The sequence below is a fragment of the Pavona decussata genome, unplaced genomic scaffold (genome assembly GCF_977016875.1).
Source record: "Pavona decussata unplaced genomic scaffold, jaPavDecu1.1 SCAFFOLD_225, whole genome shotgun sequence".
Classification (NCBI taxonomy): domain Eukaryota; kingdom Metazoa; phylum Cnidaria; class Anthozoa; order Scleractinia; family Agariciidae; genus Pavona; species Pavona decussata.
The window spans coordinates 599483-612821 of NW_028145630.1; the positions used below are offsets into that span (position 1 = coordinate 599483).

The following is a 13339-nucleotide window of genomic DNA, read 5'->3' on the forward strand; positions in this document are numbered from 1 at the left end:
AGAAACATTCATCACAACAAATTTAATTTTTATAATTTTTTTAAAGCAAAAAATTTTAAGTTTTCCATTATCAACAGTAGCCAGGACAGATCATGAATTCACAGATTAGAGAATAGCGGAAGTACATATATATGCCGTGGTATGGGGTGGCTAGATAACCAAACAGAATATCAAAGAGATTATAGTCCGTCACGTTTTTTAATGCCTAGAGGCTCATGGGTTTTGGCTTTATGAATGGTGTGTGCTTCGCGCGTTTTCCTGCGAGAATCGCGTTCATTATTTAGTTTTTCAATAGGAATAAGTAACAAATGAGTGTCTGAATGGTTGTTGCCATACTCGTATGGCAATACTCGTATGAATACTCGTATTTAAAGTTGGTATTTCTTAATAAACTTGAAACTTGAACTTGAAACTTGAACTCAAGAAAATGTTCTGAAACCGAGGAATCAGTGGATCAAAACTACTGAGTAGGCTAGGGTTGAGTATAGCTTTAAGAACTCACGCCAGGACCGAAGTGGTCAAATACATTCAACGTTTTCTAAATAAACGGACGATTAACCCGAAAAATTCAGACTAAATCAGTTGATTTACTCCCAGAGGCGTTTATTTCATATCGGAGTCCAGTAATAAACTATTTTCATTATAAGGAGAGTGTGCGTGCTTCCTGAAGCTTCCTTTTTTTTAACATGAACACCTGACTGGGTGTGTAAAACATCTTGTGCGTAATAGTAGAAACTAAAACAGCAACCGATATTTTTACTATGTATGATAATCTATTGCACGGCTCTCAAAAAGAGTATTTTATTTATCATTAAACAGAGAGCACGGAATATTCGTATTTAAAGTTGGTATTTCTTTGGGCGCCGATATTTCCTAAGAAGGCTCAGATTACTGTCCCGAAACGAAACGTCTGAGCCTCCTAAGAAAATATCAGCGCCCAAAAAAAGACCAACTTTAAACACAACTTTTATGAATGGCGCTACACAGTGTTTAACATATTTGAATTTGATTAAGGAGTCAGATTCGAACTCGTTTATTTATTTTATTTATGTCTGGTTTATGATGGCCCGACCGATGATGATGATGATGATGATGATGATGATGATGATGATGATGATGACGATGATGGTGGTGGTGGTTGTGCTGATGATGATAACGACGAAGAAGAACAAGAGGAACAAGGAGGAAGAGGAGGAGGAGGAGATATAGTTTCAGGGTAGTCATTTTCGTCTACAGTTTCAGGGTCACTTTTTAATCTCGGAATGGGAAGTTTGCGTTATGGCCACGATTAGACTAGACAGGAGCGCACTTTTAAGAGGTGGCTTTCAAACAATCCTTCACAGGGGAAGTGGGGCGCTTATAAGAAAGGGGGTGATTATTGGAAGAAATGCTCACTTCATAGACGCCTTGCTTTCCTTTTTTCTGTTATCTTTTGTTGATTTCAAATATTAAAATTTCTGGTGAAATATTCTGATAGAAATCAGTCCTGTCGAATGAGGCTTTTCTGTTTGACCCTTAGAAAACTCTATCAAGTACAGTGGAACCCCTACTAGAAAAATGTGTTCGTTATAACGGGGTTTCGTTATACCGGGGTTCTTTTACACGTACTGCTGGCATTGAATGATGCATTTTACGGCGGTTCCAGGGTATGTCTACTGCCTGTTTCCAAACAAGTGCGATAAATGATGATAAGGATGGCTAATCGTCGTATTAATGGAGTGAATGTCTTGTGACCTGTACAACAGACCCGACGATTTTGGAATAAGATATTTTAGAGAATAAGAATAGACAGAAGAGCCGTCCAATAAAAATTATATTCTGCAATCTGTCACTGATTCATGATAATTAAACAGCAATTTTGCGTTCCAGTAACTCCCCAACCTCCTATGAAGGATTTCATATCATCACCGACGTATTCCTCAGGGCCTGTTCCAGCACCAATCAAACACACCCTACATAAATGAGAAAGGGCTGGCCTCAGTTGTTCAAAGGCCGGATAACTTTATCCGCTGGATAAGGCACTATTCATGGTCTAAAATATACTTCACGTTAAATGTTGTCCAAGGTTTTGGTACACTACCAAACTTAACTATGCTTGGAGTATGCATATTCGCTTGTACAAGAGGAAATACTGAAATATTTGCACAGATTGAAACTGTCGGATAGTGACTTATCCACAGGAAAAAGTTATCCGGCCTTTGAACAACTGGAGCCTGGAGACTAGTAATGGACATTACCAAGAGAGACAAACACGAGGAACAAGTATTAAAACAGTTTTAATTAATACTTGGCAAGATCGCTGTCACACCGACTTTACACATTTCATGGGTAGACTAAATAGCAGCTATACAATAATTGTATAAGTTAACACAAAATAAAATGATTATGGAACTCTGGTTGAGTAGCACTGAGTACAATACAATCACTTTCCAGAAATGAAGTCCTCTCCTTTCTTGATGTTCTTCATTAGTTCCGGCATAAGCTGAAGGTAAGGAAAGAGCACATTGATGAGGAATTCATAGTGGGTCAAAGGGAGCCAACTTACTTAATAAATTTTTTGAGCGTATCCCTAAGAAATATTTAACAATTAGACGGCGAGCTCGAGGTTTCTATCGGCTGATAGTCCCCGAGCCAACTATCCAAGGCGATAGAAAGCGAGAGCGAGCCGTCTAATTGTTTTAGCATACCTCAGTGATCGATCTATGAAGCAAAAGAATCTTTTTATTTCATAATTTTTTATATATTTGTGCAATGATGCATGCTAAATCGCGCGCGCGCTGACAAACTGCCGTCTATCGATCGATAGACGGCACCTGTGTAGCCAATCAGATTGCGCGTTACGCGATAGTCGGTCACTGAGGTATGCTTATAATTGTTAGACGGAGAGTAGTCCCTCACCTGTAGTTTTCTTAGGGATACTGAAGTGAGTGAAGCATGCAAGCGTCCATGAAAATTGCCCTGGGGAGGGGTGACACTCTCATGTATATAAGCTATATGGCTATGTGTCACTGTGAAGGGTATGGGTTTCAAGCAGTTTAGTCTGGGATAGGGTATAGAAATCAGAGAGTTTGGTCTAGAAACTGATCATTTTCATCTGATCAAACTAGCAATTGATCATTTTCCAGGAAACTGATCAATTGCTTGAAGAACGTAGCCCAGACAAGGTTTCCTACTTATTGACGCATAAAAAATGTGTTTTTAGCTGTTGTTGTACACGTAGATTTGCTTTGACTAATCTGTCGCTCAACAATAAATTTTTGTTTATGGAAAATAGCGAGTCTGGGATAGGGTACCGATTTTTTTCTGAACTTGGTCAGGTTTAGGGTAAGCGTTTCAGAGTCCAGGGACACACCCCCAACCCAAACATGTTTACATGTTTTGAGTATCCCCCCCCTGGAAAATTGCCTCCTGCAAGGAGAAGCAAGGGAGGCAGTTTTCGTGCTTGCCTAGGTGTTTTGCTTGGTTTACTATTATTTCCTAATAAAAACAAGGGAGTATTTGTAGTCTATTGGTGATCACCTGCCATATAAGGTGTTCTGTGATTGATCTTGTTTTGTTGCTAAAATGTCATGAGAGGGTGGAATGTTCACTATTTACATGTAGCAATGGATGTTCAGAAAGAATTGCCTATGTGGTGATTTGTCTGGTGCCTAGGAAGTGTCGGTCAAATTGTCCAATGAATGAATCAACCAACTCAAATGTTTAGCCTATCTATGTAACCCCTAGGGTGAGACAAGTAGCCCTACAACTTGATGTCTAGGGAGGTGTTGCATTCAAGATGAACTAGTGTGCTTCAAGCAACTTCTTTATCAGTTTTTTCAAATCTGACAAACTACATTAAACCCACCTCATCAAGCTTCTTTTTCTCATAGCCAGACAGCTTTCCAATCCCAAGGTTCGTTTTCACACCATTTGGCTGAAAAAAAGAAGGAAAAAATTGGATAATGGGATCCAAACATGCTCTGAAGTTGGCACATTCAAGTTGCAGATGAAAGAATTAATAAATGAGATACTATCATAGTTGTGTACCCAACTTAAGAAGCTGCTAAAAGATCTTGAAAAAATTTCAGATTTGAATGGGACTAGAGCAGGTGATCTTTGTGATGCTGGCACAGTTCTCTACCAACTGAACAATCAAGGAAACTTTACAAAAGAGTTCGACAAAGATACACCACGAAAAAGCTCCAGCTAGTGACCAGAGTGGGTGATGCACCTCAGATCTATCAATCAATTTCAAAGCTTGTGCCATAACCACTCAGCCCCACTGACCACATTACATTTTCCAATAACTGTTAAAATTCCGGTGCGCTGATTGCCTCGTAGCTACCGTCCATAAGAGTACAGACAATAAAAATGATGTCCGATGTAAAGCACATGCTTTTCTCATTGGAAACTAAAGCCAATTCCGCTCATACTTTTTCCATGTTATTGTAAAAAACAAACTCACGGCAGTTTTTTATGGTCTATACTCTTATAGCCCATAAAATGTCGTCAAAAATGTTCAAAACGTGGCAGTGAAAACAGTTGCCTGGAGTTTTGAACATTTTCTAACGTCATTTTATGGTCTTTAAGAGTATAGACCATATGAAACTGCCATAGATTTGTTAATTAGACATACCCCAAGTTCAATAGGTGAAGCAAAGTAACTGGCCTCCAAGAGATCTGATTTCACAAACGCACACTCTACCACGCCCTGCTTGCCACTGAGAGCATCAAGCACCTGAAATGATCATTATTTTATTGCAAAACAAAATTTCACCATGATGCTTTGCACTTTAACACTAACCTCGCTTGTTTCAATCAGCTGATTATAAGGCAGAGTTCATGTCCAGTCCCCGGGGCAAAACATGCCAGGCAGTTCATCTTTGTCAAACTTCAAAGGACCTAGTAGCATTTTTACCTCTCCAACTCAAAGTTTATTATACAGCTGAGGCATTCCAGAATTATGACAAATGAAAGGATACTGGTGTATGAAATTTGCACCAATGCATTCATTGCAGGCACACAAATTTCTTCAGGGGAGTGGTATAACTTCCTAATACAAATAGCTTAAACATATCAAATAAATACATTTTTCAAACAGCTTTCTCAGTGGTTTCACCATGACTGAACATGAAAAAGTTACTCTACCACTGGAACAACTTGAAAATAGATCTCAGAACTATGCCAGTTTACACCAACAAAGTATTGCTTATCTTAGCCCATGCACGAGAAGACAAAAGGCCTGGCATCTGAGTTTCCAAGGGGACCCCCATGGAGTCCGCATAGGCCAATTTCTAAGATAAAACCAACTGGAAAACAGTAATATCTCATGGATGTCACAATAGGTACTCACTGACGCAACAAACTTCATCCCAGCATATGCCATTGAAAGTGTTGCAGATCCCTAAAACAACGTTGATTAACAAATCAGTAACTATGTTTTACAGTGACTACCCAATGAGAAGTTTTCTAGTTTTGAATTAAGGTGGCTTACTAAATTTTTGTACTATGCGAGCTTTGATATGCACGCACTGCCCAAGGCACGCGAAAGCATCACGCATGAGCAAAATCATGCTAGTCAGCAGAGGAAATCCCTTGAGCAGAAAAACAAAATGGCGGCTCTCGGAAAAATCTCCTGGTATTCCAGGTAGGTTTCAGAGGTGTGCTTACAGTAGCTAGACTGTGTTTCGGCTTGATAACTGAAAAAAAACGTGTTGTCTAATGGTTGCTGTTTCTTAACAGCCTTACAGCCTTTGCAGAGTTGTGATTTTGCGCCAAATGTTTGAACATGAAGGCAGCATGCACTCACCAGCTGGAGCGAGCACACGCTGGAACCCGGGTTTTCCCGGAACAAGCATGCGCCATGGTCTTCTCACCGGAGGTCCTAATAACTATTTTTTCTTGCTTAATTTCTCCAAATCTAGCCGCAAAACCTATGTTCAAATTTTTGCTGTTGACAGAAAACACTAAAACAGAAACATGAACATTTTTAACAGAAAATCTGTCAGAAATTTTTTTAGGAATTTTCAAATAAGGCAAAATTTCCCAATTCTTTTACTTGCCAAATTTCTCCCTGACAGAATTTTATGTTCTTCCCTGTATATACTTATTTTTGCCCACTTTCCAAATCCTGAAATTTTGAAGTGGGGTAGTACAGCTAGTTTTAGAGCCAGACAACTCTAAAAGGTGTAGTTTCCAGGCCCCAACTAAGACTCTTGAATTCTTTTGTATTAAACACTTTTTGAGCATTCCAAATTTAATTTCTGACTCAAAATTATCTCTATTGTATTTATTGTACAAGAAAAAATCTCCAAGAAAATTCCTGTTGGTGTTTTTCCTAAGTTTGATTTAAGGCCTTCTTTCACCCCAGAAAACCGTAGTAAGCCACCTTAACATTATGACCAAGCACCATCTGTTCACAGCAGGATTAGTGAGCATGGGAGTCCTGACAGAGGTTTTACCCCCCACCCACAAGAAAATAACAGTATGTCATGATTTATACATGAATTCTTATGATTTATTTTATTACAGTACATGTAGAAAGTCCCATTCAATACTTATTCTTTCAATGAGTTAATTCATTTATTTCAAAACTTTTATTTCAATCCTTCTTGAACTCAAGACAAAGAAAACAATAACAAGCAAATTTACTGCAAGACAGCAAACCATAATTATTTTAAGCAGTTTCTCAAGCCACAATGGCAGTTTTTTTTTAGCTCAGATTCATCAGATCCTTTGCATGTGGAATTCAATTCCTTTAGGAAACATTGCTCCAACTGCTTCTTTGCACCTTGTTTTGTGACAAAAATGGAAATCTTGCCCATAACCAAAGGTTTTTAATGCAAACAAGGCCTAAAGCAATGGATGAAACAATGGGGCCATTTTTCCTGAAGGAACTGAAAGCCACATACAAAAATCCACTGAATCTGAACTAAAACAACAAAAAGCTAACCATAGGTCAGTTATACACTGACCTCAACAATTTTATTTTTGACATCTTGTATCCACTGATAAAGGGCATTTTAACAGTTATTATGGGGCAATTTTCAGGACTTTTAAGTGTCCATTACTATTAGTTAAAAAGAAAACACTTACAGATCCAGCTTTAGCATTCACCACTTCTGTGCCCGCATTCTGAATACGGTCAGTAAGGGATTCTACCTCTTCATCAGTAAATGAAACTTTAGGTTTTGTCTAAAAAACAAAAAGCACCATATTGTAGTAGCAGCAGCAGAAGTAGTAGCAATTTTTTTTATTATTGAAGACCACTGTATCATAAATAGATTTAAGATACATCAAAATTAATGTGATATACAGTCAAACCCACCATAAGCAACCACCCAAAAAGCCAAGATTTAGTAGTCGCTTATGGGAGGTGGTCATTTACAAGAGTCGAACCAGAGGAGTCTCTTCCAGGAACAGGTCTGACACATCTACTTATAATAATTTCAAAGAAAATTTATTGGATACGTTTTCGTAGTTACAATATGAGCAGTGCTAAGTTGTCACTGAAAGTTCCTCACAAACTCTGAGTAGTGTAGTACATATACTGCAAACATGGAGATCAGACCGTGTCAAGTGATCGCTTACAAGAGCTTTTAAGCCGTCAGATCAAAAAGTGGTTGTGGTTGCTTACAAGAGGTTCCAACTATAGCGCTTTGACTGGGAAAAATTTGGTGTTTTGGATAGGTGGTCTCTTATGGCAGGTGGTCGCTTACGAGAGGTGGTGGCACATGGAGGTTCAACTGTATATGGTTTCTAGACACGTGGAACAGTACCTGTGACAAAAGCGGCAGAATTGTAATACCAGAGTGACCGCCAATAACAGGAACGTTAACGTTGTCCACATTTAAATCCTGCAACAAAATTAAAATAAATAACACCAGTGTAATCAATGAAGGTTATTCCTGTGTTTTGCAGGGTACAACTCTACTGCAAATAATGTAAAAAATTGGAATTTTTATGTTCAGTTATTGGTAACTACTAAATATCATTCAATCTTACTCGAATCTACCAACAAAATTTGATTTTGGTTTTTTTGATTTTGTAATTTAATAATAATAATAATAATAATAATAATAATTATTTATTTCTGGCGCATTACATTAAAATCTCAATGCTCTTACAATGTACAACAATTTAAGAATTTATATACTGTAATAGAGTAACCTGCTACTCCTGGACAACCAAGGTTTTTTTTTTTTTTTTAATAAACTACAGATAACTTGCCCCACCTTAGCTTCAGCAACAAATGTATTTGCTCTCACAACATCCAGTGTGGTAACACCAAGAATTCTGGAAGGAAATACAACATTTTATAGCATGACAAATCATGTGTAATTGTCTCAGCAATAAATAACACTATTTTTCTTTATAAATCAAAGGAAAGTAATAGCTTCAGTTATGTAAACTATGTATCAACTTGAGCGTTTGCTAAGACTCCAAACATTTGAATTTACAGCTGTACAGTGGGATTCCAGGCTATGACCTTGATGGCACTAGCACTAACAACTTCATATACTGTATCAAAGCTGAACATCAGTCTCAAACAACAGTGTTTACAAATTTTGTATCCCAGAAAATTATATAAAAAAACCTCTGGAAGATTCAAAGTTCTGTGTAATCCACTGATGCCAATTTAAATTAGAAACTTCAAACACAATTTATTGATTCCTTACTTTGCGGGATCATAAACACCTGCTTTCTTGAAAACTTCACTTGCAATTGGAACAGTAGAATTCACCTGTAATTGAAAAATTAAATTAAAAAAACAACAAAAACAAACAAACAACAACAACAATCAACCAAACAAAATAAACAAATGCATTTTATATGCTATAGTTAAGAATTTTTTTGGTTAAAAATTTTCAAACCAAATTATTGTTATTTTCGTTTATGCAGTAATCATTACCATAATGCAAGACAAAGGGAAATAATCAAAGGCTCCTGTGAGCCAACTTGTGAATGCAGATGACACATAGTAATTGAAATTTAGACGGCTACAGAAACTTCCTTGAAAGCTAAAAGAAATTATATCTTTGCCCGATTATGTAACGAAAAATAACCATTCTTGTACTATAAAAATGATTGTCAAATTATTCTGCACAGATTGAATAAGCCGATTATTCTGATGGGCCGATTAAAAAAAATCACGTGTTTTTTTATTCAAAGTTCATAGCAGCACGCCATGTGCAGCTACGTCATGCAAATTCGTGTCCCCGATAGTCCGGGGCTACTGGATTTTGCGATCGGGCTAGTGGGTTCTAACCATCACTTGCCCGATGGGCAAGTGAAGTTTTTTTGGGAATTAAAATTACAAAATTACTGTAGGGCAAGCCGATCTCACAAAGGAAAATCTGTTCAACAAAGCATCGCATTACATTTCATGCCCGACATAAATGCGTGATATTTTTCCTTTGGAATTCAGTCCACGCAATCCTCAAGTAAAAATAATGAACTATGACAAGCTCTTGCTAAATAAGAATATTATTTATCGACCGCGTCCTTTTGCTTTCCCATAAATTACCAGTTGTAAATTTCGAAAATGAAACATTTTTTCCCTTTGAAACCTCTATGAAAGCTGACAAGATCTTAAAGTGTTCATTTCACCAGAAATTTGCATAATTTTGTTTACGACCTCAATGATGCGTGACATGGCACGTTCCGCTTTCGCGTGAAAACTGACAAATTAAATTATTTTTTAATTAAATTATTTCTAAATTAAATTATTTTTAATTCTTAAAAGACACCGCACTTCGTAGAAAAAATGAAAAAATCCTATAACTTTGCTCAGATTCAACGAAAAATCTCCATTCTTACACTAAAATGATTGTCAAATTATTCTCTACAGAATGAATGAGAGAATTCTGACGCGTCGTGAAAAAAATTTTCACGTTTTTTTTTTTTTCACTAATTGAGTTTACGACCCCGGACTTTCTGAAAAACTGAAAAAACTTGTAACTTTGCTCAGATTGAACGAAAAATCTCCATTCTTGCACTAAATGATTGTCAAATTATTCTCTACATATTGAATAAGAATTTCCTGATGCGCCGTGAACAACAAATGTTCGCGTGTTTTTTTCCACTAATTGAATTTAAAACTCATTCACGGCGCACGCCCGAAAGTTAACGACAAAACCGACTGACCGACCGACCGACCGACCAACTAACCAACCAAGTCGACAGTCAACTATCGCTATAACTCGTTCATTGCGCTACGCGCATTCACGAGTTAAAAAGTAAACTGGTTTGAAAACTTTTAAACCACATCATGTAAATTGTAATCATATATTGTAATCATATATTTTGCAGAATTGTATTTTCAGTGCTGTTTAACTGGGTAGCAAACAAATCTGCATTAGTTGTCCAAATGTCAAAACATCTAAAATTAATGCTAATTAATGTTTCAAATAAAAATACACTCAGTATACTTACCGGATTTGAGATGATACAAATTATAGCTTTTGGGCAGTACCTACACAAAAAATTATCACCATATTAATCTGGGCTACCCTTTCACAATATTTGCCATCAACAAATTATGAGAAACAAAAGCATTCTAACTGTAATTGTATAAAAAAAAGTCACAAAAAAATGTAACAATATTTACTTGGCGCAAGCTTCTGTGAGAGTCTGCACAATGGAGGCATTTGTATTGAAAAGATCATCACGAGTCATTCCTACGAAAGAAATAAACAAAAATAAACATTTTATCTTATCAAACATCAAACAACTACTTTCGCAAAACTTTTCCCAATATTTTCCCAGTAGAAATAATCTTCTTATTATTTTTTTCGTTTACACATGGAAACCAACTTCAACTTCACCAATAATTATGTGACCAAAGAAATCTATGTTTCTAAGTAAGGTTATTGACCACTATATGTAACATTTTGATGTTAGCATTTCCTACCTGGCTTTCTGGGAACACCAGCAGGGATAACTACAGCAGCGCAGCCATCCAGGGCACCTTTGAGATCATCAGGACCTTGATGGCTTGATACCTTAAATCATCAATCAGCAACAGTTCAACTCTAAATATTGTGTTTCATCCAAACTGTGTAGCATGAATTTCTTTACCACTTTCTTTGACACTTTTGTACCCACTGTGTGTTTTGTGTCATATTTGTTTATTTGTGTGGGTGTACCAACCTAAACTGGTATTATTACTTTTGTAAAACTGGATACCTGCCTGCTTTCTCTATAGTTATTCCAGGTAGCCAGATCCCTTTCTCTCTTTTAAATAATTAATTAATTAAAAACTGTAATGTGAATGAATGGGGAAAATAAAGCTTGTTGTTGTTGTTGTTATTGTTTCTATGGAAATGTTACAAGGTAAAAATGTTTCAACTTCTACCAGAAGGGATGTCAGTATGCCAGAGGGTTTGAGTGAAAGGTAACCTTTTGATCCCTCCAATCAAAAATTCCTTCATCTGCCAATGTGGAGTGAAAAAACAACACAAGACCACAGTTTCTTTAGACACTAACTCACTTATCCATAAAAAACACACCTCCGTAATTACTTACTTTAGCACGTGTACATATGTGACTAATATCAGCTACAACGCCTAAAATAAATAGATAAAATGTTGGTGAGAAATGCAATGTCGCATTCAGATGACTTCAGCCTGCTTTGGATCCTAGGGTGCATTCCGTGTACGTCCCACACCGAAGATTTACATTTACATAATTTACATGTTATTTGGTCGGTAAAATCATTAGACATCACACCAACCGTAAAAATAATTAAAATCAGTAAATGAATAAAATACAGATATATCAAAAAAGTCTAATAAAGAAAACTATATAAACTATATACCAATACTTAAGAAAAGCTAATAACCTATGTTTAAAAATTTCCAAAGAGGTTGACGAAACAATGGCCTCTGGGAGTCAGTTCCAGTCTGCTTAAGTTTTTGGGATGCGCCAAGCAGCCACCGAAGCGGCTACTCCATTGAAGGAAATGTTACACCAAATGCCTAGTAGACTCCAAGTCCTTCAGGGGGAGAGAAATCCTGGATATTTTGGATAACAACAGTTCATTTCAATGGTAGAAGTTTACAAAACCCTAGGCACTTATGCCAGGCACTACCTCCATCTTATGCTGAAAATTACGCCAAGGACCACAATCGTGCACCAGTGCACCAAGAAATTTGGAAACCCACGCTGAAGATCTTCGGCGTAACATGCATAAAATGCATTCTGGTTTGGAACCGCTTTCACTCACAAGTACCTGGTTCAAACATATTTCTTAAGTTTTGGCAGTAATTTAACCGTGAGTTCTAATCTGTCTCATGCTTTAAAAAGTCAAGTTTCCCAGACCACCCTTGAGATGTACAGAATGCATGCACAGTGTAAATTACCTTATTGTACTAGCTCATATTGAATTTTGTACAGTAATAATGCATTATCTTAATGCTACACCTGAACCAGAATTTTGACGGCCTTCTTTCAATAATAATGGAAATTTTATCCCAAGTATTCCTAGTCATGTGCAGTGTTAAGGCCAACTACGAAGTGACGTAAGTGGAGATATGCAGTGAAAAAATTAGGTCTACCTGGCGTGTTGACGATATCGTACAAGGCCAAGTGGCTAATGGCTGGTGATTGTTTCATTAACAGGGACATAGGCTGGCCAATTCCTCCGGCAGCACCAAGAATAGCAACTTTTTGTTGGTGCTGCAAACGACAGGGAAAAGAAATCCATCAACTTAGTCTTAGGTTACATGCATATGCACATATTTTACCGGCACTAACGTACGGGCGCGTATTCAACATCAGCGTGAATGTTGACAATCAATAGAAACATCGACAATACCTGAGAAGCCACAGAAAAACTCCTTATAGTCTTACTAGCTCCCCGTAAACGAAATGCGGTTCTCGAAAGCATCATGAAAGCTGTAAAATCAGTACAAGATGTAGGAACTTTCACAGATCCTTGAACCAAGATCCAGGCCAAACCGCAAGGGATGAACAATGCGCATGAGCTTTTTTCCAGTCTCCTGCTGCTCCAAGCTGAACTCTGGGGAGAGGTGGGGAGAGGAGGCAAATGACCACGTGCACGTGACCATGTTTATCCCACATTTACCGCTAGCTGTTTTCATTTTCTCAGTAAAATTGATTACAGGTAGTTTTCCGTTAGCATCAAAAGTCAGAATTATTTTGCACTAATTCCTCTCTATGTGCTCGTATGTTTAACTCTGTCGTTTTTATTTTGAGGGTTCAAAGCTGGTAAGTCTCCTGTGAAGCTAACTAAATCATTTTGCGATATACTAAAAAAGTTTCAGGAGCCATTGCCAGGGGTAACCAACCTCCTTTCGAAATGTTAAAATTCAATTTGATATCGAGAGGACACAAA

The 13339-nt window shown here is 37.3% G+C and overlaps 1 protein-coding gene across 1 annotated transcript; it reads right to left on the reverse strand.

Annotated features, from left to right (window-relative positions):
- Positions 1-2260: 2260 nt before the first annotated feature.
- LOC146458939 (malate dehydrogenase, mitochondrial-like) lies at positions 2261-12932 on the reverse strand. Its single transcript, XM_085090141.1, has 14 exons — positions 12800-12932; positions 12540-12660; positions 11509-11549; positions 10895-10985; positions 10592-10661; positions 10417-10456; positions 8661-8725; positions 8217-8277; positions 7761-7838; positions 7078-7176; positions 5336-5386; positions 4619-4720; positions 3848-3916; positions 2261-2482 (listed from the first exon to the last, which is right to left on the reverse strand). Exons 1-14 carry the CDS (start codon positions 12872-12874, stop codon positions 2423-2425), a joined length of 1023 nt encoding a protein of 340 aa, XP_084946267.1. The 5' UTR covers positions 12875-12932; the 3' UTR covers positions 2261-2422.
- Positions 12933-13339: the final 407 nt, after the last annotated feature.